The sequence below is a fragment of the Canis lupus genome, chromosome 3 (genome assembly GCF_011100685.1).
Source record: "Canis lupus familiaris isolate Mischka breed German Shepherd chromosome 3, alternate assembly UU_Cfam_GSD_1.0, whole genome shotgun sequence".
In the NCBI taxonomy this organism is placed as follows: Eukaryota; Metazoa; Chordata; class Mammalia; order Carnivora; family Canidae; genus Canis; species Canis lupus.
The window spans coordinates 39,447,026-39,474,390 of record NC_049224.1 but is presented as its reverse complement, the minus strand read 5'-3'; the positions used below and the strand labels follow the sequence as shown (position 1 = coordinate 39,474,390).

Sequence of the window (27,365 nt, the reverse complement as noted above, 5' to 3'; positions counted from 1 at the left end):
CCGGCCGGGCGCGCCCCGCGGAGAGGACCCGGGCGGGGCGGGCGGGCGCTTCCCGGACTTTTGTCCGAGTTGAGTCCCCTCCCCGGGGGCCGGGCCTGCGCGGCCGCCCCCGCCCCCGCCCCCAGCCCCGCTCGCTCCCGGGAGATGTTTATCTGGTCCGTGGCGTGAGCAGCCGGCGGGCGGGTGGCGCGGAGTTTCGGGTCCGAGGAGCCTCGCGCGGCGCTGGAGAGAGACAAGATGTCCGCCAGAGCCGCGGCCGCCAAGGTGAGCGCCTCCGCGGCCGCCGGGCCGATCCCGAGCGAGCGCGGCCGCCTGCGGGCGTCGGGCCCCGCCCCGCCCCGCCGTCCTCCCCGCCGTCCTCCCCGCGGTGCCGTCCTCCCCGCGGGCTGCTGCGGGCCCGGCGGGCTGCGGCTCGGAGCCCCGCGGGCGGGGGCGGGGGCGGGGCGGGGGCCCGGGCGGGGCGGCGGGCGCGCGGAGGTGCGGCCCGGGCCAGGGGCAGGTGCAGCGCCGCCGGCGTCGGTGCCGGGCCCCGGCTCGCTGCGGGCGGGGACGCGCAACAGGTCCGCCCGGCGGACTCGGCTTCGGGAGCGGGTCCTGCGGGGCGGGCGGGAGGTCGGGGTTGGGGTGCGCCTCCCCCCGCCGGTAGCGCAGTCCCGAGAGGGCTGGTTGGTCACGGCGAAACCGTGTAGTTTCGATCTGATGTCACTCCCCGTGGTATGCGCGCGCCGGCGAGGAGGCATTGAGGCAGCCAGGCGCTGCTCTGTGTAGTAGGTCGGCATTGCCCCTCCCGCACCGTGTAGTCTGCCTAAGGCACGGCATTGAGAAAGTAACCGCTTCACACTTTTTAATAGTTCGATTTGAAACGGACCCTCAGGAGCAGGTAGCATAAAATGCTACAAATGGACAAGGAGGTGAGGTCTAAAAAATAGCATCAGGAAGGACTTGTGGGTGCAGCAGAAAAAATAACGTTTCTTTTTTCCTGTCATTTTTCATGTGCTTTGCAGTATTCAGGCATTTTTTCTCAGTGCGGTGGAACCAACTTCTGCGTTACGTCGAAAAGCTCAAGTTCGTAAACTCAAAATCCGCCCTTCCTGTTTGCACATTTTAATCTTTCTCCTACAGTAGTAGTGCCTGCTCTTTCTAGCAGTCGCAGACATACAGAAATGTGAATTGTAAATCTCTCTGAAAATCAGTTCGTTACTTCAGATAGTATCGAAGTACTTAAGGTAGTGGTTTGTGTGTTTATTTTTTCTTTTGGAAATGTTTATTCATAGCATCTGGAATGGAAGTTTCTGAACTCAGGATTTTTTCTGGGAGGCAGAAGTCAGCGGTTACATTTAGTAGTGAATATATATATATATATGTATATTCTTTCTTTAAGAAACTTTAATTTGCACCTTTTTGACCTTATGTTGATGAAGAACAACCTAAAGATGAAACTTGAGCCAATGACTTGGAATAAAAAACGACATTTTGCTTAGATTTTAAAATGTTTATATTGTTCACCCTTTAGGGGTTTCCTTTCCTAGGTGGAAGGGCTCTGTTTTCATATTACACATAATGTCACTTTGTTCCTGAGGTGGGATCTCTGATACTTGATATCCAAGACGACACACTTCATTTTTAAAAGATTACTATGTTTATATATATATATATAAATACTATGTATATATACTATATTTAGCATATTGTATGTACTATATATATAAAAACCTAGTAAGTATTTATTACCGTATTTCAATTCAGGCAGCGCTACATGAGGAAAATGCTACCTCACCAGACAACACACTTTAAAAAGGTTTTTTTCAAGTATGGAGAGAAAGAAGTTTTCAATGGCTTGTTACAGTAAAATGATTTAGAAGGAACAGTCCTTTTCCTCCTGAATTATGGGGTTGAGATTTTTATAGCATGTTGAAAAGCATCACTAGTTGAATATTACATTGTGGGAACATGTGTGTTTTTAAATATTTGTGAGTAAAGTGTAAGCTGAAAGCTTATTTATTTTAAATGCTGTATTATGAGCCTACCACAAAACCTTTTGTAGAACAAGGCAGGTAGGCTGTAAAAAATAGGCGAAATGAAAGAATATTCAGCCATTTCCCTAAATCGCATTTAATTTCTCGAGGTGACTAAAAATGCTTACTACAAGTCAGACTGTGTACTTAATACTATACACGTGATACTTTTGTTCCCCTACTCTAACCCTCAGTTTAAAAAACAAAAAGAAGACCTTAATTTTGCAGCTGGCTTTTTTGTTTTAATTTTTGTTTTAATTTTTATTTATTTATGATAGTCACACAGATCGAGAGAGAGAGAGAGAGAGAGAGAGAGAGAGGGGCAGAGACATAGGCAGAGGGAGAAGCAGGCTTCATGCACCGGGAGCCGGACGTGGGATTCGATCCCGGGTCTCCAGGATCGCGCCCTGGGCCAAAGGCAGGCGCCAAACCGCTGCGCCACCCAGGGATCCCCTGCTTTTTTGTTTTAGCAGAGTAGTTTGTAGAACTCTTCTCTAAGCCAGTGCCTGTGGTTCTGTATCTTTTTGTAATAGCTGAATAGTCTGCTATCCTGAGAATATGCCGCAGATCATCATTACCTTATTGACAGACATTTAACTTGTGTTCAGGATTTTGCTGTTGTAATAAGTAGCTTTATATTTATATCTGTGTACTATTGTGTTAAGTTCTTAAAAATGGAATTTCTGGGTCCAAGGGTATGTGCTTTTAAAAATCTGGTAAATCCTACTAAATTTTTCTCAGAGAAGAACATGCCTAGGGAATAAATGCAACACTTGTTGGTAAATTTTAAAGGACATAAAACCTGAGTGAATTAGATGTGAGGGAATTGGGGAGAGTCAGTATTATAGAATATACTGATTACCCCAAGTCGATTTATGTATAAATGTAATAAAATTCCAAATAGAATTTCAGTGGCATTATAGAAAACTTGACATATTAATGAGAAAGTTTATCTGATAAAATGAATGAATGAAAGCCATGAAATTTTGGACAAAGAAGGCCCTACTAGGAAACCTAATGTGTTATAAATTTGGAGTAATTTAAAGCTTCTGTCAGCTCAGGAATAGACAGTGGAACCACAGAATCCAGGAACAGTTTTGTATTTATGAGCTTTTGGTGATTATCAGCAGCATTAAGTGCGTCAGGTATTGTCCTAAGTGCGTAACATGAATTAACTGATTTAATTCTTACAGTAACTCTATGAAATGAGCATTACTATTATCCCCACTTTATGATTGAGGAAATTGAAACAGAGATAAAGTAATTTGCCCAAATTCACTTAGCCAGCAAGAGCATAATGAAATAATGCTTATTTCATAGAGTTACTATACTACAAGAATATTGTAGATTACTGGGGAAAGGATGGGTTATTTATTCAGTAGGTAATGCTGGGACTGCTGGTTATCCTTTTTTTTTTTTTTTTTTAAATGGTAGTTTTCTGCTTTAAACCATAGGCTCCCCCCAAATCCAGATGACATGTTTGAGTAAGAGCAAATAAAATAGATCATTAAAAAGTACACCTGAGCTAGAAAGGGCTTCTTTGTACGTGATGTTAAATAATAAAGGAAAAGGTTTTTATACATGTAGTATACATCTGAATTGCAAGCATAATTACTAGAGCGCCTGATAATAAAATTATTCTAAAGTTGAAAATAAGGATTTGAGGGTGGTTCTCTGTCTCACCAAGGAGTTAATTATGTAAGAAAATGGTGTGAATAATTATTAGGAGGAGGGTTTCCTATTGGTTGACTCACAGAAAGTGGCTGAAGGAAGTTACAGTGGCTTGTGGATTTTCAAGCTGTTTCACTTTGGAGGAAGCAATAAAATTTAAGGTTGCACTATCATTTATGTTTATTACATTTTGGTGCTTAAACGTTTCCATTATGTTTAAGGGACAGCGTTTTTTTTCTTGTGGTTTTATCTCTAAAATTATAATGTATAAAAATCATTTACATCACTTAATTGATTTATTGTATCAAGTAAGGCACAGTGGACTTTTCTTATTTATTTATTCATTCCTTCATTCCTTCATTCAGAAAGGCTGGGCATGAACTTGAATTTCAGGGCTTGAACTCACAACCCTGAGATTGTAACCTGAGCTGAAATCAACAGTTGGACACTCAATTGACTAAGTCAGCCAGGTGCCCCTGGAATTTTCTTAATAGTGAACATTTGAAAGTTAGGAACTGTAGAAAATTAGTCTTTACAGGTAGGAATTGTGTTCTGAGCAGCTGGTACGATGTAGTTTTAATTTTGGTACTTACTGATCAATGCATATTTGCTGCATATTACTTTAAAAGTAAAGGAGAAACTCACCGAACTTTATGAGAATTCAGTTGATTATGTCTGCCAACTTTTAATGAGCTTCACTGTAGTAATATTTTTCTAGATATGCCAAGTTTATACATTACTTATTTTTCACTGGAAATATTTTAATAGTATTTAAGGCAAAAGGCTTTTATTTATGTTAGCATTTAATTTATGGTTAAAACTAATTCATGTTCTTTGTTGATCGTCTTGACTATATTTATGACTCAAGTTCATTTTCGGACGCCCCTGTACGACAGTGACTTTTCCAATCATACTGTGGCTTTTTTCTCAGGTTGTGTAATGGCACAAATTCCACTACACTGTTAGGAAAGACACACCCTCCCCCCCCCCCTTTTTTTTTTTTTTAAGATACAGATGTTTTCATGTTAGGATCTTACAACCTTCGTTTTATATTTAAGAAGGACTCATGCTGGGGCACCTGGGTGGCTCAGGCAGTGGAGCATCTGACTCTTCATTTCGGCTTAGGTCGTGATTTCAGGGTCGTGCTCAGAAGGGAGTCCATTTGAGAGTGTCTCTCTACCCCTTCCATTACTCCTCTTTTCCTCTAAAATAAATAAACTCTAAAAAAAAAAAAAACAACAACAACCCCACCAAAGACTCGTGATGCCCATTGATTACTGTCAGTGAGTGATAGAGGAGTCAGCCATCCACAACCAACAAATAATGAATTTGAGACCAATCTGTGGCTTTGAGGGCTGTAATGCTGTGTAGATAGTACTGTTCCCTGTTTGGTTTGAAGGAAACAGATTACAGTAGTTCACTCATTTTTTCAATCCTGGAAACAATGTACTGGCTCTGACTTTTACTTGCTCTTTAATCTTTTTTCTATTTAGAGACCAAATGTAAACTCTGTACAGTTCTAAGAATAAAACAGTATAAATAAGAACATCATATCACCATGCTGTTAAGAAAAAGGTCTTAAAAAATAATTTTGGTGAAAATTTGGGAATGTAGTCCTGTTTCTCAACAAAACCATGACAGAAAAAAAAAAAAAAAAAAAAAAAAAAAAACCATGACATGGTTCAGTCTATTGAAAGACCATTAGCCCAGCTATAAATTCGTGTGTGGGACCACCCATCCCTGACTGCTCAGTCATACCTCTTTTCAGGCTCCTGTGCACACATGTGCGCTTGGTATCTGGTCCTAACTGAGCATTGTGGCTGAAGGCAGCCTAATGAAATGAGCAGGTATTTTTTATTAGGAGAGTTTCTGGTCAAATGTTAAATAAGATTAAGATATAATTGTTGATGACTAGTATGATATTTCTGAAGTACTGGACTGGAACTTGCTTTGCATCTTTGGATTTTGTAAGGCAGTCTTGAGAAACCTTTTGAGTTTAACAGCTTTTAATCTGGTAGGAAGAGAGCGACATTAGGATAGTTTACTGAGGGTTTTTTAGTTGTATTTTTTTTTTATTTTGTTTTGTTTTTACAGTTTACTGAGTTTCAAATTTCATCCAAAATTGATAGGCTTCAGAACTGTATTTCCAGTGCAAGGCAGTAATAAATATAGCCCTTTTGGTATCTCTGACCTAGAGTGCTTCTTTATTTATTTATTGTAGAGAAGAGTAGCTTCAGGTTGCTCCTTTATGGGTTAGCCAGGTGCTTTATTTCCATTCCTTCTGAAACAGATAAATTCTTAATAATGAGAAGTATGCTGTGAGTATATGAGTAGGGAGTTTCATTTTATAACTTAAAAATGAATGAAAAGAATAGACTCTTGAGTGATCGACTATGTCACAAAAACACTGCTTCAGAACAAGAGAAAACCTGTGTTGCCAAAATTTGAACCATAAAACATAGCATTTGAGACTTAATAACAAAACCGTGACTGTTACATATGTAATGTTAAATATTGAGTCTCAGATGGCCCTTAACTTTGGGATAGATCAAAAGATAAATTTCTATTCGTGTTGCAGGTATATATCAGAACCACCAAACTCTTTCGTGCTAGTGAAATTCTGGGAAGTTGACTGATAAATGACCTCAGTCATTCTAGTTTATTGTGCCCAGAAGGGATGTGAAAACAGGAGCTAATATTACTTTATATGGATACTAATTAGGAACATAAGGTTAGCATATGCCTCTTCTAATTAAAATTTTTTTTTATTTGCCAATTTTTTTTTTTTTAAATAGCATATATTCCCAAGGAGTGAAAGTTCTTTTTTTTTCTTCTTCTTCTTCTTTTTTTTTTAATCTTAGGAATTTTTTTTTTTTTAAGATTTTATTTATTCATTCATGAGAGACACAGAGAGAGAAACAGATACAGGCAGAAGGAGAAGCAGGCTCCACGCAGGGAGCCCGATGTGGGGCTCGATCCTGGGACTCCAGGATCATGCCCTGGGCCAAAGGCAGGCACTAAACCGCTGAGCCACCCAGGGATCCCCAATCTTAGGAATTTTCACTTTTGAAATTGTCATTGGTAATCTTTGGGGTTTGTACAGTTTCTGACGACTGAATTAAACTTAATTACCTCTCAGGTTCATAATTATAAAATCCAGGAAGATTTTGGTAATTAATTTTTTGTTGTTGTTGTTAACCCAAGAAACATTCATTGAGCACATTTTGTTTTGGATCTCTGTCCTCTAGAAGCTTATAGTTTCCAGCCGCTTTATACTGTAATAATCAGTTGTGATACGTGTTTTACATTTCAATTTTACATTATTTACTCATAAAAAATATGAGCCCACTTACAGTCATTTTATAGTAATACAGCATCTTATGTGCCTTTTTTGTTTGGGGAAGGTGGTAGAGTCTTATCTAGAGCCTAGGCTTGCTCTAACACATGAGTTTCAGTATTTTTCTTTGTTAATTTTTAAAAAATGTTGAATTGAATCTGGACACAGCCATGTAATTGTGTGCATGTGTTTGGTGAAAGTATCTCAAAAGGAGAAAAATGTTAAGAAAAAGGTTAAGAATTAATTAGAATTTATTTACATACTTAAAACTCCTTGAGAATACTAACATGGAAAATGCACAATATGCTAGCTGTTACTATTATATTTAGGATCTGACAAGCTGTGAAATACGGAATAATTTGAGTTTTTGAAATTTTACTTTACATTCAACAGATACTTATTGGGAACCTAGCATGTGCCAGGCCCTGTTGTAGATGCTAGAGATGGAACAGTGAACATCTCTATACACATGGAGCATTTTAACAGTGAGCAGACAACAACAAATAAAATACTGTACATGATGATAAGTTCTAGAATTCCTAACATGCCATTTCTGGATCATAACCTCCTTCTCCCAAAGATTACAACTGTCTTGTCTTCTGTGGTACTCATTTTCTAGCTTTTCTTTATAATTTTACCACTTAATTATGCATTCCGCAAACACAGTAGTTTTGCCTGTGAGATTTACACACACGGAATCTTCCAGTGTGGATTCTGTTATGTATGGTTGCTTTTGCTCAGCATTGCTTTTGTGAGATGTGGGTAACTAGTTCATTAGTTTTCATTGTATTCATGGATCAAATTCATAGTAATCCATTGTATGAGGACTTCACTGCCAAATCCACTTTGGAAAAAAAAAAAACAGTTTGAAGTAGACTTTTGTGGGTTTTGTTTTTGTTTTTTTGTGAGAAAAAAATTGTATTCCTCAATTCTCCTTTGTATTGTATTCCTCTAAGGGGCAAGAATTAGATAAGCCTATTAGCTAGTCATTGGAGTATAACAGCTCTGTGAAATAAAGTAAGCTGCTTTTGGTGTTCATATGATGTCTACCTTCAAAAGTCAAAACTGAAGTGTTTAGTTTTGAGGATATTTTATGACTAGGGTCTTAAAAATTCATCATCTTAAAGTATATTTTAGTAAGTACCCATTTACCTGACTCTGATCAGACCAATAAAAGCCACAATCAAGAAAGTACATGCTTTGGACAAAGCAAGTAAAAACAGGCCTGTGTTTCAAAGTATAATGTAGGAAATCTTTCTCGTGGTGTCATGTAAAGAAACTTTGGAAGATTTATATACTGGTTGTTGATTTTAAGTGTTATGTGTTGAAGTATCTGATCAAATGTATACCAACCCATATTTTTCTGCTCTATTGTCTATAAAATCAGAAAACAGTGGCCGTGGCAAGTAGATTTACATGTGTTGTAAGTACGAGAAAAGCGTGTTGATAATAAATAGCCCCCTAATACTGAGCATTGATTCTGTGACAAGTACTAAGGTATGTATTTTGTGTGCATTATTTTATTTAATCTTAACAGCTCTGTATATAACAGCTCTGTTATGTACTAGTGTTACCTGTATTTTAAATGTGGGGTTGAATTTACTTGCTGTAGCTAATTGCACACCTGTTTGTATGCTTTATAGTTCGTACATGCACATGCTTATACATTCATGAGTTCTAAAGGAGTGTCATGGAGATGAGTGTGGAATGGTGTTAGGTGACTTTTAGATCACATAAGTAGCATGAATCCTGGAAGCTGGGAAACACACGGTGCTGTGGCAGTCAGGGAGCACAGCTGATCTGAAGGAAGTAGCTGTTGCTCAGCTCCAGCTGATTGTTGGCTTGGAGGAAGGCAGGCCAGATCTTCCGGTTTTTCAAACAGGTTGTAAATCTGGATTTTTATGTAAATTATCTTGACTTACACATTGTCAGATGACTTACACATTGTCCTTTTTGTGCCTTTTTATTGTGAAATACAATACCTGTATAAAAGTACTTAAAGAAGATGTAAATTATTTATAAAATCAACACCCAAATAAACACCACCCAAGTCAAGAAATAAAATATTGCCAGCTTCTCAGAAGCTTTTTGCCTTGCTTGTTCCTAATAATACTACCCTAGTTAGGTAGCCTCAGTCTTGACCATAAGATCCATATGTTGTGACCTTCCTAGATGACACCTTTACTCCCCTAAGGCAGTGTGGTGACTTTATGTTTTTAAGATTTGTATGTTGTGTATGAGTTCATTCATCTGTATAGTGTTCTATTCCATGAATATTCTACAGTTTATTCAATCTGCTGTTGATGGACATTTGGGTTATATCGTAATTTGGTCTGTTAAGAGTAATGCTTCCATAAACACTTGTACATTTCTTTTGGTGCACACCCATATTTCTCTTAAGATATGTATTTGGGGATGGAGTTGCTCCTGGATTGTTTAGTGTATTTTCAATTTTTGTAATTGAAATAGTGATTGAATAATGTGTTTTCCAAAGAGGTTGTACCAGTTTGCAGTCTTCATCATCAGTGAATGAGAGTTTCTTTTGCTCTGCATTTTCACCAGTACTTGGTGTTATTAGACACTTCAATTTTAGCCCTTCTGATGGGTCTTTTAGTACGATTTCTTTGTAGTCTTAATTTACATTTCTTTGACTAGATGAGGTTGAGCAACTTTTCATGTATATAGCCTGCCCAAGTTTTTTGCCTGCTTTTTTGTGGGACTTTCTTTTCTTATTGATGTGCTTTACATTTTTTGGATAAAACCCAGTTGATTTTATGTATTTTAGATATGTTTTCCAGCATGGTGGTACTCATTTTAATGGTCTTTTCATGAATGGCAGCTCTTGATTGGAATGTGGTTTGAGGGTAGTGGCACAGGGAAAGGCCAGCGAAAAAAAGAGTTTCAAGAGAGACCTCTCAGCTGGCCAGATCCTGCACAGAGAGAGATCAAGTAAACTAAGGACTGGAAAGGTTATCATTGAATAGCCCTAAGTTTTAATTGCTTTACTATATGAATTTAGATTATGGAATCTGAATCTTGAATCTTTTTTCTTTGTAACATACAGCCACTTAATAGCTGTTCTCTCATCCGTGAAACACAGATAATATTGACAGTACCCACCTCAGGGTGGTTGTGCACTCAGCACAGCGTTCAGCACATTGTGAGCTGTTATGTTAAGCTATATCTTCTAAAAACATTTTAAGTGAAGTTTGTTTTAATGTTAGAGAAGAGGCACCTAGGAATTAGGTTTCTTTTGCGTGTGTGCATCCTAGTATGAACATTTAATTTATGTGTTTATGTATGTATACATTTGCTTATTTGATACTGCACAAAGGTTGGCCTGTAGGTTAAGAGCCCAGCAAGATGTGCTATGGTTTCAGAGAAATCTTTGGGCTCTGAGATTTTTTTTTTTTTTTTTTTTTAAGATTTTGCTCATTTATTCGTGAGACACAGAGGGGAGAGCAAGAGAAGCAGAGACATAGGCAGAAGGAGAAGCAGGCTCCACGCAAGGAGCCTGACGTGGGACTCGATCCCGGGACCCCCAGGATCATGTCCTGGGCCAAAGGCAGGCACTACACCACCAAGCCACCCAGGGATCCCGGCTCTGAGATATTTTTATTTTCTCCGAGATATTTTTGAAAAAAATTATTACATCTTTATTCTGATGGATTAGAGAATACTATTCCAAATCCAACACACAGCTGGAATATCTATCCAGTAAGGTGAATGATTGATTAGCAAATTCTGTCACTTTTTAACTCCTGAGCACTTAGTAGTAGTTTCTGCTTGTTCCATCTGTACTTTGTAGCATCCCCTATACTTTCCCTCTGCCCCAACACATGTATACATACATATATGTTATAGTCTCTCTGGATTCCTGTAATAGCTGCCTAAGTATAATATACCCCTTCTTTTTCCTTACTCTTTTCAAAATCCAAGTTTTACTAGCTTCCCACCCTCTTCCTAAAACTCCTAGACTCAAGTTTTACTAGCTTCCCACCCTCTTCCTAAAACTCCTAGACTTACTGCCTTTAGAAGACCAAAATCCATACTATGGTCAGTAAGCTCCTTCTGGATTATTTGACTCCTGCCTATCGCTCTGGCCTCATTTTGCATCTTTCTCCTCCTTGCTCTGTGTTCTCAAACTATGCTGTCCTCTTTTTGGTTCCTTGTGGCTGTTACACTTCCTGCCAAGTTTCTCCTCTCGTAGCACTGTTTTTCTTTCTTTGAAGTACTCATTTAAGCCTGTGATTATATATTTAGTTGTGAATTTTTTTTTCTTCTTCTAGATTGTAAGCTCCATGTGAAGAAAGATCAGTACTGATGGTGTCCTAGTCACAGAACTTAACACGGTGTCTGGCATAGAGTAAACTCTCAAATATTATTTGAATGAGTGAAAGGACTTTCCTGCTCTAGGGGGTTCTTGCGTGTACTGTTTTTCTACCTGGAGAGCTTCCCTACCTTTACCCTTTATTCACCAAGCACCTGTCTCAAGAATCACATGTCCTGAGCCCAAAAAATAGGTCAGAACTCTCCTTTAAGATCTCTATATGGGCAGCCCCTGTGGCTCAGAGGTTTAGCATTGCCTTCAGTCCAGGGCGTGATCCTGGAGACCCGGGATCAAGTCCCACGTCAGGCTCCCTGCATGGAGCCTGTATCTCCCTCTGCCTGTGTCTCTGCTTCTCTCTCTCTGTCTCTGTCTCTCTGTCTTTCATGAATAAACAAAATCTTAAAAAAAAAAATAAAAAAAAAAAAGATCTGTATACTTTTTTCTTTGTAACATACAGCAGTTTGTGTTTACTTGTCTTCTGGTTATTTGATTAATATCTGATGTCTTTCCTAAACTTAGAGTGGCCTTTTTAATACTCTGTTACTCACTTGTAATAGACTAGGTTAAAGTCAGCCTAGAAACTCCTAGAAGGTGCTAACACATCTCTAGACCTAGCTGCATTTTTCTTTTCTGAAGAGAGAGAGCTGTTGAAGTAGCCATCCTATGGGAAATTTATTTACTGGCCTGGCATCTTTGTAGCAGCATTCTTGATTTGAGTCTTCCCTAGATCAGTAATTAATTTCTGGCCCTCTCATTAAGGAGTGAACTTGTTGGATGAGCACTGGGTGTTGTATGAAGCGTTGAGTCACTGTGTTGTACATCTGAAACTGATACTACAATGTATGTTAACTAACTGGAATTTACATAAAAATTTAAAAACCAGGGAGATCCCTGGGTGGCTCAGCGGTTTGGCGCCTGCCTTCTGCCTAGGGTGTGATCCTGGAGTCCCGGGATCAAGTCCCACGTCGGGCTCCTTACATGGAGCCTGCTTCTCCCTCTGCCTGTGTCTCTGCCTCTCTCTCTCTGTGTGTCTCTCATGAATAAATGAATAAAATCTTTTTTAAACAGTTAAAAAAAAACAACAAAGAAGACATACAGCTGACCAACAGATGCATGAAAAGATACTCAACATCATTAATCAGGGAAATGCAAGTCAAAACCACAATGAGATATTACCTCAGACCTGTCAGAATGGCTAAAATCAAGAACACAAGAATCAAGTGCTGGCGAGGATGTGAAGAAAGGAGAACCCTCTTGTACTGTTGGTGGGAATGCAAAGTGGTGCAGCCACTCTAGAAAACAGTATGGAGGTTCCTCAGAAAGTGAAAAATAGAACTACCCTAAGATCCAGCAATTGCACTACTAGTTCTTTACTCGATACAAAAATAATAATTCATAGGGATACCTGCACCCCATTGTTTATAGCAGCATTATCAACAATAGCCAAATTATGGAAACAGCCCAAGTGTCTATCAACTGAACGGATAAAGATGTGGTGTTTGTGTGTGTGTGTGTGTGTGTGTGTGTGTATCACATATATATAAAATATGGAATATTATTCAGCCATCAAAAATAATTCAATCTTGCCATTTGCAATGACATGGATGGAACTAGCGTAGAATGCTAAGTGAAATAAACCAGTCAGAAAAAGACAAATACCTGATTTCAACTCGTGGAATTTAAGAAACAAAACAAACAAGCAGATGTGGGGAGAGGACAGAAACAAAGAAAGAGACAGACTCTTAACTATAGAGAACAAACTGATGGTTACCAGAGGAGAAGGTCGGTGGTGATGGGGAATGAGTGATGAGCACTGGGTGTTGTATGGAAGTGTTAAATCACTATATTGTACACCTGAAGCTAATATTACACAGCATGTTAACTGTATTGGAATTTAAATAAAAACTCTGAAAAATTTTCTAGTCCCCTCAAGTTACCTTTCTTTTTTATTTTTTTAAGTGGTAGAATTTCATACCCATACAAAAGTAGGTGAACAATATAGAAAGTCCCCATATTACCATCACCAGGTACAGTTATCAAATTATGGCCAGTTTCATTGATACTTCTCAATGTATTGTATCTTCTCTCCCCCACTATTTTGAAGCAAGTACCAGACTTGTGTTTTTTATCTGTCAGTATTTGAGTATATATCTCTAAAAGATAAGAATTCTTTAAAAAAGAATGAGATGACCATTATTACAATTTAAAAATAACTTCCAAATTCAAAATCCAGTGTTTAGTCAATGTAAAGTTTCCAGTTGTCTTAAATATGAACTTTTATTTTTAAATGTAGTTTTTAAGAATCAGGATTTAAAGTTCTGTTTTGGTTGTTTGGTATCTCCTAATTCTCTTAGACTATAAGGTTCTCCCAGGGCACCTGGCTTGCTCGGTTGGTGGAGCATGCAACATTTGATGTTAGGATTGTGAGTTCGAGTCCCACATTGGGTGTAGAGATTGCTTAAAAATAAAATCTTGGGCAGCCCCGGTGGCCCAGCAATTTAGCGCCGCCTTTCGCCCAGGGTGTGATCCTGGAGACCCGGGGTTGAGTCCCACATCGGGCTCTCTGCATGGAGCCTGCTTCTCCCTCTCCCTGTGTCTCTGCGTCTCTCATGAATAAATAAATAAAATCTTTTTTAAAAAATAAAATCTTAAACAAAAATACTATAAGGTTCCTCCATCTCTCTTTTTTATCCTGTCTCCCTGTAGTTTTATTGGTGAGGAACAGGGTTGTTTGTCCTTGTAATGTTTGGATGCTTGCTTTCCCATGGTGGTTACTATGTTTCTCTGCCCTCTCTCTGTATTTACTCTTCTTTGGTCATTAGAGCCAAAGCACTTCTGATAGAAATATGTGAGTCGCACATGTAACTTAGAATGTTTATTAGCTACATCAAGAAGTTAAAATTAAACAAGTTAATTTTAACATTTTTATATAGTGCATATACCAAAAATACTACCATTTTAACTATGGCAGTTAACTATGACACTTTAGTTTCTCTATTTCCTTGTCTTTCACAACCTTGACACTTTGAGTGAACACCGGTCAGTTGTTTTTTAGAATGTTCCAATTTGGGTTTGTGTGATGTTTCATGATTTGATTGACATTATGCATTTTTGATAAGACTACCACAGACATAATGGCTTGTCTTTCTCAGTGCATCATGTCAGGAGATGATGACATGATGATGATTCTCCATTTGTTAATTGGAATTTATCTGTAAGGAAGAGCTAACCCTTCTTTACTTATTTATTTGATTATTTATATCAGTATGCATTCACAGATAATTTATTCCATGGATTACAGTCTGTTAGTATTATTATTTATTTTGTTGCTCACATTGTTACAGCTTTGGCTATTGAAATCCTACTTAGAGCACTTTTTATTTTTTTGGTACAAGTGTTTAAGGTTCATTTTCCCTGCCCTAACCCTGGATTCACTCACTTAGCCAAGGAGACCTGATCCTTTTATTGGAGAGTGGAATTTAGAAACCAGGATCTGTGTGCCCATTGGTACTGTGATGGTGATGTTCCCAGGCCCTTCCAGCAGTCACAGCTAGACAGGCACATAGGTTAATGTTTTCCCTATCCTCTTCAGTTGTGGTATTCCTTTGAAATAGTTTATTTGTTAAGTGTATTCTGTTTGGGGTCCCACCTCCAAGATCACCACCACCACCTATCTCATCCTGGTTGATATTCATTTATTTATTATTTTGGGGTATGTGGAACATTACTGTAGTTCAAAGCATATACAAAAATATATGCTCAGAAGTGTTAATTCTTCCTCATTCCCAACACCCCCAATCCATTTTCTTTTCCTTTCTATTTCCTGCTTACCTTGTAATTTTTTAGTTTCTCATTTATCATTTCTGTATTTCTTCTGCACGGAGGAATGAATAGGTATATATGTATAATTTTATATTCCTTTCTTTCAAGGGAAGAGTAGCATACTATAGATAGATTTATTCACTTAAAGGTATGTCCTTGAAATTGGTCCATATCAGTTCATAGAGATCATCATTTTTAATAGCTGCATAATACTCCCATTGTACTGATATACCATAGTTTTTTCATTCACTATCCCATATATGGTCATTTAGGTTGTTGCCAAGATGAACTTGAAATTACAAACATTGCTGCAGTGTATGACTTTCTCCATATGTATATTCACATTGTTGGATATGTATCTTAGAAGTAGAATCTCTTCTACTTCTACGTGTTGTTTAGTTCTGTTAGGTATTGCCAAATTCCCTCCAGAAAGTCAGTACTAATTTGTATTCCCATTAGAAAGTTATGAGAGGAATTGTATCCTCACAGTTTTGCAAACAGACTGTGTTGTTGTACTTTTTATTTTTTGCCATTTCGATAGGTAAAAGATGGCATCTTGGGGTTATTTTAATTTCCATTTCTCTTGTGAGTGAGTTTGAACATTTTTTTCAAATATTTAAGGACCATTTTAATTGTTTTTATGTGAAGTATTTGTCTTTTTTCTTTTTAGACTTTTCTGTTTTTCTGTAGGTTTATTTCTTTACATATTAGAGATATTGGCCATTTGTGGTATATTTTGCAAATGTATTCACCTAGGTTTCTGCTTAAGAATGTTTATGGTGTGTGTGTATACGTTTGCATTTTGGTCATTTGGACATTTTTAATTTTTTTTTGTGTACCGGATTTATTTCCTAAGTGAGTTATGGTTAGAAAGCCTTTTCCTACACCAACATTAAAGAGAAATTCACTTGGGTTTTCTTCTAGTATTTATATGGTTTTATTTTTTACATTTAGAACTGTATTTCTTTAGGAGTTTATTCTCCTAAATGGTGGAGAATATAGATCTAATTTTATGTTTTTTTCAAGTGACTGACTAGTTGTTCCAGCACCATTTTATTAACAAGCATATCCTTTTCACCAGCAATTTGAGATGTTACCTTTCTTGCATCCTAATTTGCCATTTATTTTGGTAATCTATTTCTGGATTTTCCATTCTGTTCCACTGGTCTATTTGTCTAATCATGCACTAGTATCACACTTCTAATTATAGAATCCTTATAGTATGTCTTAATTAAGAGGACTTTAACTGATAAGGCTAGTTCCCTCTGGGAGTTTTTCTATTTTAGTGGGTAGTTTTTAAAAAAAATTGTTATTATACTCAAATGCAAACCTATAGTATGTTTTCTTAATGCCTGGCTTCTTATGTTCAACATTGAACAACGTTGTGAGATTCATCCATATTGGTTTGTGTAGTTGTGGTTTATTCATTTCATAATGTGTAATACTTTGAGTAAATGTTGTTATAGTTTTCTATTTTATTGCTGATGGGCATTTAGATTGTTTTTGTCTTTTGGTTATTTGGAATAGTACTATTGTGAATATTCTTGTAGTGAGTGTACACGTTTTTATTCCATAGTGACCATAGCTTATGCATACTGGCAGATTTCAAAGAAGTTATATGAGTTTACACCCCCAGTTGTAGTGAGTTCTGATTAGATTGTTCACTAACACTTCATGTTTTCTTTTTCATATTAGCTCATTGTGTTTGAATGTCTGGGTAGCATTTCATTATGTTTTTAATTTGTATTCTCCTGTTGATTAATGAAATATAGCACTTTTCCCACATGCTTATTGGCCATTTTGATATCTTCTTTTGTGAAGTTTCTTCCTCAAGCCCTTAGCGCATCTTTCCTATTAAGCTGTCTTTATTGATAGGAATACTTTGTGTATTCTGGACATGAATACTATGTTGGATATGTATATATTAGGTTATTTTTTATTTTTGACAACATACCAAATTTTTAAACTCTTATGTATCTGTAATTAGCATTACTTTAAAAACCTAGTTTTACATGAAAATAAATGATGAGGTAAAAAAATAAATTTACCTAAATGACTTGCATTAAAACTCCCTTCCTTTGAATCTTGATCAATTACTGTTGCCACCTTAATGGTAAGATTTTCAGCTTCAAGATGCCTGATCTTAGAAGCAGGAGGAAGCTCCCTGAACAGTGTGTCTAAGAAAGTCTTACCAGTTAAAACAAAGCTTGTCACCTTTTTTACCTTAGATGTTTTGTGATTTGTTTGAAATAGTTTTGGGGGGGCACTTGGTCGTTTAAGCCCAGTTGGTTAAGTGTCCCAACTCTTGGTTTCAGCTCAAGGCATGATCTCATTATGGTGAGATCTACTCCTGCGTGGGGTTTGCACTCAGTGGGGACTCTGCTTGAAGATTCTCTCCCTCTGCCACACCACCTCCCCTTGCCTCCTGCCATGCCCTCGCAGTCTCTCTTACTCTTTCTTTCTCAAATAAATAAATCTTTAAAAAAATAAAATAGGGTTTAAGATAGGAAGGCTGATTTTAAAGAAATGTGACCTATTGAGTCTGTAAATTTGGTCTATTGTCCATTGAGTGCTTTGTTCTGTGGGTATCGTGGGTTTTTCATGTATCTTACTTAGATTATTTAGAAATTGAAAGGATTTTTTTAAACTTTTTTATTTTGAACTAATGTTAAAGTTTTTAAAACAGTACCTTCCTTAATGTCCCTCATCCCACTCACTTTAATATTTTACATAAGCATAGAATTATCAAGGATAAGAAATTAACACTGATAAAATAATATTCACCAAATTATAGACTGTATTCAAATATTGCCAGTTTTTCTTCTGTTTCAGGATTCCACATTGTATTTGGTTGTTTCTTATTGGTGCCTTTGAATGTGTAACAGACTCTCAGTCTTCCCTGTGGTATATGACCTTTATATTTTGAAGAGAATTAATCTGTTATTTTGTAGAATGCCCCTCAATTTGTTTTGTCTGATACTGTCTAATGATTTTAGAATGAGATGATGCATTTTTGGCAAAAAAACTATAAAAATCACAATGTATCCTTGGTGCATCATTTCAAGGGATTCGTGATGTTGATTTGTATTATTGGTGATGTTTACTTTGAACATTTGTTTAAGGTATTTCTCCACTGTAAAGTTACTATATTTTTATAATTGATAAATATTTTGGAGGAGATAATTTGAGACTGTTAATCATGGTACTCTTCAAACTTCCACCCACTAATTTTAGCATCCATTGGTGGATCTCATCTGTAACCCCATCTTACTTGTGGGGTTTGCCTGATGATAATTTTGTTTCCCTTTTTCCTTCCACGTTTGCTAATTGAAACTCCACTGTCAGGAGTGCTGTCCCTTTCTCATTTTTTTTTTTATTATACTGGTATGGACTCACGAATATCCATTTTATTCCATGAGTTAAATTTGAATATTACCTATTTGGTTTGTTCTTTAAGTTATTCCACTTTGGCCGTTAGAAGTTCCCTCAGGTTGGTTCCTGTGTTCTTTTGACAAATATCCTTACATCCCTTTTTAAAAATATTTACTTACTTATTTTGTGCAGTCCCTTAATTTCTGGTATCACATGATGTTCTAGGTTCATCATATATTTTCATCCTGAAACCCACCTCTTCTCCAGGGAATCCTTGTTTATTAGTGGATAGTATTTAGAAATTTAGATCTCCATGATGGTTGTGCTCATTGCAGTTGGGTTTGTTTGCTTGCTTGCTTCCAGGCTGTTTCAGCAGATTGAGCTAGGAAATAGACATATGTATAATAATCTGTACACATCTACATGACTCTTTCTCTCTGTATTTATGGCTAAAACCATGGGTTTATGCTACTCAGATTCCAGTCTCATAGAATTCATTTTAGGCTTCCTCTTTTTTCTCTTTTCTTTTCTTTTCTTTTCTTTTCTTTTCTTTTCTTTCTCCTTTTTCATTTTCTTTTTAAGATTTTATTCATTCGTGAGAGACACAGAGATGGGGCAGAGACATAGAGGGAGAAGCAGGCTTCCTGAAGGGAGCCTGATACGGGACTCGATCCCAGGATCACAAGCTGAGCTGAAAGTAGATGCTCAACCACTGAGCCACCCAGATCTCCCTTCTTTTCTTATTTATAATTTTTTCCTTTTAACAGTAGAAGCCCAGCTCTCATTATCTGTAGTGTATTTACTTCTTGGTTCACTTATAATTTACCTAGAAAATAATTTTAAACTTCTACCCATTCTTCCAGTAGAAAGACTTTCTAACTAGGGTATAGAATTTCTATATAGTTCTTTTTGTCTTTGGCTTTACAACGTTCAGTCAAGATACTGTTTTCCTCTGTTACCTATTTAGGTTCTGTTCTCTTCTGCCTTTTTCATGTGGTCACGTTATTCATTTGTAACAGAGTTAAGTTTGTTACTGTTTGTATTCCATTTTAGATAACTCTCCCCTACCACCATACCTTTGTTTTAATGTATTTTTTGTTTTGTTTTTTGTTTTTTAGATTTTTAAATTTATTTATTCATGAGAGACACACAGAGGAGCAGAGACATAGGCAGAGGGAAAAGCAGGCTCTATGCAGGAAGCCTAATGTGGGACTTAATCCCAGAACTCTGGGATCATGCCCTGAGCCAAAGGCAGACACTCAACCACTAAGCCACCCAGGCATTGCTGGTTTTGGTTTTTTGATATGAAAAGGATATATATATCAGGAAACAATATTGTGGTTCTGAGAGTCAGAGCTACAAAAAGATGCATTCAGAAATAACTCTATTGTCAGTGCCTGCCACCCCGATCTGTTTTCCTTTTCTACCTGGAAAGAATTTGAAAATGTCAACCTAAAAAAATAACAAAAAAACAGAAGAAGAAAGAAAATGTCAACCTAAATACAGTTTTGTTTTTGATAACTGGAAAGCACTCAAAGTTTTCTAGAGTGTCTGTAACTGTCCCTGATAAGAATTGATCAGTGTTTAATGTGCAAATAATGGTAACTTAGTTAAGCTGATATTCTTTCACATTGATCTTAGGCAGTGGCAAATACGGTGATTTATTTGTAAAGTTGTATTTTAAGCAGACCTCCAACTTTGACCAAAAAATTCCAGTTACATTTATGTTTTCTAACTCTTAATGTTTTCTAATCATTTCATCATCATTTGGCTCCTAAATTGCTAACCAAGGAGTAGACAGAATAAAGCATTTGAAAATATAACCTACATTGAATGTAGTAGGGTGTTAGATACTAAATTTACTTATTTTTTATTGAGACGGTCATCCTGCAGTTGCTGTACTTTATTTTGATCACCAATTGAATTTTTTTAATATTTACTTATTTACTTATGATAGACAGAGAGAGAGAGAGGCAGAGACACAGGAGGAGGGAGAAGTAGGCTCCATGCCAGGAGCCCGACGTGGGACCTGATCCCGGGACTCCAGGATCACACCCTGGGCCAAAGGCAGGCGCCAAACTGCCGAGCCACCCAGGGATCCCCATCAATTGAATTCTTAAGTTTAGTGACTTCTTCAGTTATATTTGAGAAGTTTGTTGAATCTCTGAGTCTCCAAGACCTCTCTTCATTTGACTTTAGGTTTATCTTTTTTACTACCTGTTGGACATTTCTATTTTTTTTTAAACCGTTTTCAGATAACTTAAGTTATGTGACTTTTTTTTTTAATTTTTATTTATTTATGATAGTCACAGAGAGAGAGAGAGGCAGAGACACAGGCAGAGGGAGAAGCAGGCTCCATGCACCGGGAGCCTGATGTGGGATTCGATCCCGGGTCTCCAGGATCGCGCCCTGGGCCAAAGGCAGGTGCCAAACCGCTGCGCCACCCAGGGATCCCTGGACATTTCTATTTTGAGAGTTTACATGACACCCTTGTTTTCTAGATCAATCCAAATGTATATTTTGTACCTTTTAGCATATACGCTAGTCTTTTTCTTTGTACTTCATTTCTATAGCAGTGATCACAATTGAAATTAAATACTTGAAACGTTAAGGAGGGGGGTACCTGGGTGGTTCAGTGGTTGAGCATCTGCTTTTGGCTCAGGGTGTGATCCCGGTATCCTGTGATCCATCGAGTCCCTCATTGGGCTCCCCACAGGGAACCTGCCTCTCTCTCTGTATCTCTCATGAATAAATAAATAAAGTTTTTTTTTTTTTTTTTTTTTTTTAAAGAAAGGTCAAGGAGGGCAGGGGTCATCTGTTTTATTCACTGAAACTTACTTACGTTGTACTTCTTAAGTTCCTGGCTCAACTTGATCTCAGTAGATTATCTTGCATTTTATTTTGTGTGGAAAATAGCTCAAGACAAAACAAAGACACTGTGGAGAGCAGAAGAATTCAGAAATAATTCAGTGTAGTAGCTCTACTCACAGAAGGATCCCAGAGAGACCATCACTTGATTTTTCACAATGGAGGACTGCAAGTTACCAAGAGTGTTCAGCTGCCTCATTTAAGAGGTAGTACTGACTAAGCCAGTCTAGGTATATATTTAATATTTAAAGGTTCAACAACTTAAAAAAAATATACGGAAATCTTACCCTTTTGTGATATTTTCCATTTTTATATTTTATTTTGGTGTATACTCCGAACAATAAATATTTTGTATTAACTGGTTTTCCTGGGTGCTCACTGGCTGTTCCTTTTCAGATTCCTTTGTTCCTGTTTTCCTTTTTCCTCCTAAAATAAGGGTCATCTTAGTCCTTGGGTAATTGGATCTTTTCTCTTGGGTTCAATACTACTTTGTTGATTACTTCTAGATCCTTATCCACTCCAGATCTCAATCTTGATCTTCAGCCCTATATGCAGCTCCTTACTGCCTGTGTGTCTGCTTCAGTAACTTCATAGGCACCTTCAATTTTGGATGTCTAAAACTAAATTTGTAATCTTTCCTTCGTCCTGCTTTTTCTAGCTGCCTGATTCAGAAACCTATCAGCCATCTTTAACTTTCCCCCCTTTTCACTTTAACTTTCTAACTGGTCTCCCTGCCTCAAATCCGTCTTCCGTGTAACAGCCTTCAGAATGAGGTCGGGCTCTGTCATGTGATTGCCTGAAATTCCTTAGTGTTTTCCCATTGAGTTTCAAGTCCTTAGCATTATATTACAAGGTCTGTTGTAATGACCCTTTTGTAGCTTCTCTTTTTACCCTTTCCTCTTCCACAAATTGTACAACTCAGCCATCTCAAAGCCATTTATGTTTTATGTGCAACATCAACAACCTTGCTGATGTGACGTTTCCTCTGAAACTTCTCTCCACAGTTTTTTTAACTGGTCAGTCTCCAAGCTTGAACTCAAACATTGCTTTCATAGGGACTCTGTCTCTGATCCTCACAGCAGACAGAATCCTCCTGTTCTACACCATTTATGTAGTGTTATACACTTTCTCCTTGGGCCCTTTAGGAGGAAGAGGGATCTATATTTGGCCTCCACAATACTTAGGATATCTGGTAAATGTTTGTTGAGTGAATGAGTAAATAAGTGAATGGGTTGCTTTTAAAATTATAGCCGTAAGATCATAAAATTTAACTAGCTTTTAACTCTTGATTTATATCTAGATAATGTTTAGGGGCTAAGATTTTCCTTCATTTGTAGAACAGTTGCCTTATTTTATTCTGTTTTGGAGTTGGTTTTATTCCAATTACAGGTTCATCTTGTTTTGTCAGTTCTTGTGTCCTCCTGTCTTTCCCACATTTGATCTATAATCAGCCCTAAAGGACAGCAAAACTGCCTAGAATTGGGATCTGAAGTTTTGGCAGGAATCCTTTTAGAGTTGGTGATCTGAGTAGTGTCTTTGCCAGCTGGAGCTTAGAACAAAGAAACCAAACAAACTCTTGGCAGATTCTGAAATGCAGTTTTTTGCTTCTCCAGAAATTGTGATTCTAGTCAGTTGATGCTGATTTAGAAATGTATGTAGAACTGAGAATCCAGTAGTCATGAATTGCAGTCATTCTTGATGCCTTGCAGTACTTCACTAACTATTGAATATGTGACCTGTTTGAAATTGGAATTATAATCGGACTACAATTAGAGATACAATCTAATAGAATTCTGGAGCTAGAAAGGACCTTTTACTTGAGATAATTTGATCCAGTTCTTTAATATTACAGGTGAGGAAAACTAAGGTAATCTATCTAGTATGACACATTTGGGCTCTGATCTCTGTATTTCTGGTTTAGTTCATTTTCTGTTTTTAATAGCATCTTTCCAGATTACTAGGGACTAATAGTGCTGGAATCATGCTTTAAAGGACTAACGCTTTTTCCTGGGTCTCCCAGAAACTTAAATGCTCTGGGAGAGAGATTATAGATTTACCAGAAGATCCTTGTCCAATTTATGCAATTATGTATTATTTTTCTTTTAATAAGAAATGAGAAGCAATTTTAAAATAAGGATGTTGAGTTTTAACAGTCCTTTATTTGAATAGGTAATAGATGAATTGATAAACACTACAAAAGGGGAGTCAGAGTGAAGATGTAAGGTATTCTTAGATATTCTTCCAAAGGAAAGCCTCTGCCCCCCTTTTTCTAAAGTGTCAAAATTCTCATTCCTGAACATTTTTTGTTTGTAGTGCTTATGAAAATAGTGTTTAATTTACTAGTACAAAAACTTTTATATCAGTTTTAGTCTTCAATTTCTGAGTAATTTATTGTGATCACTTTTTTTTTAAGATTTGAGAGAGAGATGATGATTTTCAAACATTGCAAAGTTGAAAGAGTTTTACAATGGATACTTGAATACTGATAAATAAGAGTCTACCATTATATTTTATTATATTTGCATTGTCACAGATCTGTTTGTTCATCTGTTCACTTCTCTCTTCATTCAGAATTCCTCATAAGGTCTGCCTAGTATCATATAAACAGCCATGAGACAGAATTTTGCTGCTTTTGCCACTGAAGGAAAACAAAAGCTATAGAGTGGAGAGAGAGGACATGCTTCATGATTTAACCTGCGACTACATTTTTGTTTTGTTTTGTGGTTTAAGTTGATAGGATTGGCAAGGCATAATAATATAGATTAAATCGATTTAATATGCTGGTCAAGAGCCTAACTAATCACCTTTTTAATGTCTCATTCTCTGTTGTCTTCTTGTACTGCATAGGTCTCCCTTGTGATAAATCAGACTAATAAGGCTGTTTGGCTTTAACAGAGAAGTGAGCTATTATATTGCCGTTTCTTGGGAAGGCATTGAATTAGTTGAGATGTGTGCTTTCTAATCTTCCAGTAAAGAAACATACTCATTTTGATTGGAATGCCTAGAACAGTTGTTTTAGCATTTTTAGTTTTTCCCTTATCCAAAGAAAATAAATTTCTCTTTTTGTACTTCTCTTGAAGCTTGTATATTAAGACCTTAATGTATTAGATCACTTACCAACAGTAGAATAAACATTTTTTATAATTAACTGTAAAACAAAATAATCTTCTTAAATACTGTTTGTTTCCCTAAAACAAAGTTAATAATAGATATTTGAAGTTTCAAAGGAGATTTGGTGAATGTGGTTTGAAATACCTTAGCAGTTTATTCTGATTAGGAGTGAAGAAAGGAAAACAAAGAGATAAAATACCTAATGAAAAAATGTAACTCCTAATCCCTTCTCTCTGAAGATGATCATTGTTAACATTTTGTCTCCTTTTAGCCTTCCTGTTACTACTCATGTTTAAGCATAATTAGGATAACAATATATAAGCTGTTTCATAACCTGTTTTTTCCTCCTTAACGTTAATCTCCTTGTTTGATTAACATTGTTTTACAAAATAGAAAACTCTGAGGTCATTAAAATCATATGGAGGATGATAAACTGCTTCATACCAAAGAAAGTGTTATCACAGTACTTGCTTGTTGTCAGATTACTTTTCCTTTGCACTGATAGGAAAGAGATTAAAAAGGCAGTGGAGCAATGCTACTGGTTAAAGTGGATCAAGAAAAGATGAGCTTAGAGCTATGCAAGCAGTTCTCATTTTTAATAAGTCAGCTAAGATTGGACAAACTGGCAATTATTGCAGATATTTTTATCACGTATATTTCAGTAGGACTCTCAATGTTTAGCAGAATTACTCGTATCATCATTGCTTTACATTAATGGAGGAATTTTCTTTTTTTTAATACTCTAAATCCTGGTCAGTTTCTGTGAAAAAACAGAACAGCTTTGTTTCTAGCAGAAGTCCCATTAAAGGGAGGTTTTGCTGCATTTGATTGGAAAATTGAAACAAAACCTTGGTAAGGTTGGTAGTTTTTATCTATGGGAGTGAACAGAGAGATCCTTTCTCTCCCTGTCCTATTCATCTGGCAGGAAAGTTAATCTAGTTGCTTTGAATTTAGGGAAGCAGACTTTCTTTATAGGGATTCATTTTCTAAAGTGGTATTAATCTTTGATTAAAGATGCTGTGGGAAAGGAGAAATGGGTCCATGACACCTTGATGGGAATATTCTCACAATGCTAATGACAGTGTAATAGAAAACGGATCTCACTTGTGAAATTGGCATTTATAACAGTGGGTAATCCGTGATGTTCTGAGAATATTATATTCAGCATTCTCCCCTTCTACCCTGCCTTTTGTTAATTCTGGAAAGGCCTTAAAAAAATTTTTTTTGTTTGTAAATATATTTTTAATAGCGCCAGTTCCATGAAATGATAATAGTAAAAGAGACTGAATTACTTAGGCCTCCAAGAGCAATTAACCCAATTTCTAAGAAATTTTTTTCTGAATTTTTTAGTGTCAGTGCCTTAGATAGGATAGTAACTTACTTCCCTCTCTCATAAGACGTTCTTGACAGGAGGCAAACCTGAACTACACAGTGGTTTGAGTAATCCCTGAATTGGAGCTGATGTTTCAACTCTATGATGATTCTTGGGGTATTTTGTAGTTGCTTGTTTTTCTTTTTCTTTCTTTCTTTTTTCTTTTTTTACATTAGCATTAAGTCATTTTTTTAATTTAAATTCAGTTTTCCAGCATACAGTATAACACCCAGTGCTCATCATATCACTTTCCCTCCTTAATGCCCATCACTAGGTTACCCCATTCTCCCACCCACCTCCCCTGCTGTTTTTTGTTTATTTGTTTGTTTTGCATGTGTGTGCATGATACATAAATTAGAAAAACTTTTTTTCCTTAGGGTTATAAACAAAGCTTGAGAAGATAGTTTGTAGCAAAACTGAAACTAAGTGGAGCAGTAGTGTTTAATTGTGTGATTTTTAAAGCACCAATGTCCAAATCTATGTAATGGTCTTATCTGGTTTCCTGTAACATGTATATTTACAATTACGGAGTTCAGAGGTATTTGACTTTTCCTTCCTTTGTACAACATAAGGAATGCTTTTTAAAATGTTTTGTGTGTCATCAGATATTTTAAAATAGTACTATTTCAACTTTCATTCTTTTTCTATCTGATGTTAAGTATAAAGTTACAGAATTAGCTGCCATGAATGAATATAGAGCAGCATTTGTGCAGATTAAGTTAAAAACAAAGGAAGTTCCTGCGTGTAGTTTCCTGTCTATTACAACAAAAATAAAAGAAACAAAAAAGCCTTCCATAATTATTTCAGAATATCAAATACTAATAGTATGTATGTTGAGATTCCAGTGTGCAAATTGCTGGATGTTCTCAATTTATTAATGACATTTTCTTAAAAGATAATTTGTTTTTCTTTTCCTTTATCAGAACACAGCAATGGAGGAAACAGCTATATGGGAACAACACACAGTGACGCTTCACAGGGTAAGCTTCTGTTGCAGTAAATAATCTGTGTATAACTCAGGATACTGGCAGCTTTTGAAAACAATAGAGAAAAGCCAGATGTCAGGAAGTCAGAAGAAAGGGAAAAAACTTTTCTATATTCCTTTGTTTAAAATTAGAGTTGCAATAAATTCTTTATTAAGGTTAAAAGTGAACATGATTACTTTTTCGTATGTCCTTTTGGTGGTGGTTAGCTTTTTCTTTTTATTCCTGATGTAAGAAATTACAAAAATTTTTAAAAATTTGAGCCATCAGATAAAAGACATTGTATGATGGTATAAATTATAAACTGCTTCAGCCTTTCTGATTAGGTGTGCTTGTATTGTAGGCTTGGGGTTTAAAATCAAACCAAGTCGTGTGAGTAATAAAATCCTAAAAGATATTCTTGATTTGAAATACGTAGACCCAAGCTATTGCTTATGCAATTACAGGTGGACAGAGAGCAAATAACAGTAAGCAATAAGAGTAA

General features: G+C 36.8%; 1 protein-coding gene across 1 annotated transcript in view; it reads left to right on the top strand.

Moving 5' to 3' along the window:
• The first annotated feature begins 225 nt into the window (after nucleotides 1-225).
• TJP1 (tight junction protein 1) overlaps nucleotides 226-27,365 on the top strand; it is a 110,262-nt gene continuing 83,122 nt past the window's right edge. The window contains 2 exon segments of the mRNA NM_001003140.1: nucleotides 226-264; nucleotides 26,822-26,878. Coding sequence (NP_001003140.1) covers nucleotides 238-264; nucleotides 26,822-26,878 — 84 coding nt within the window. The 5' untranslated portion in view covers nucleotides 226-237.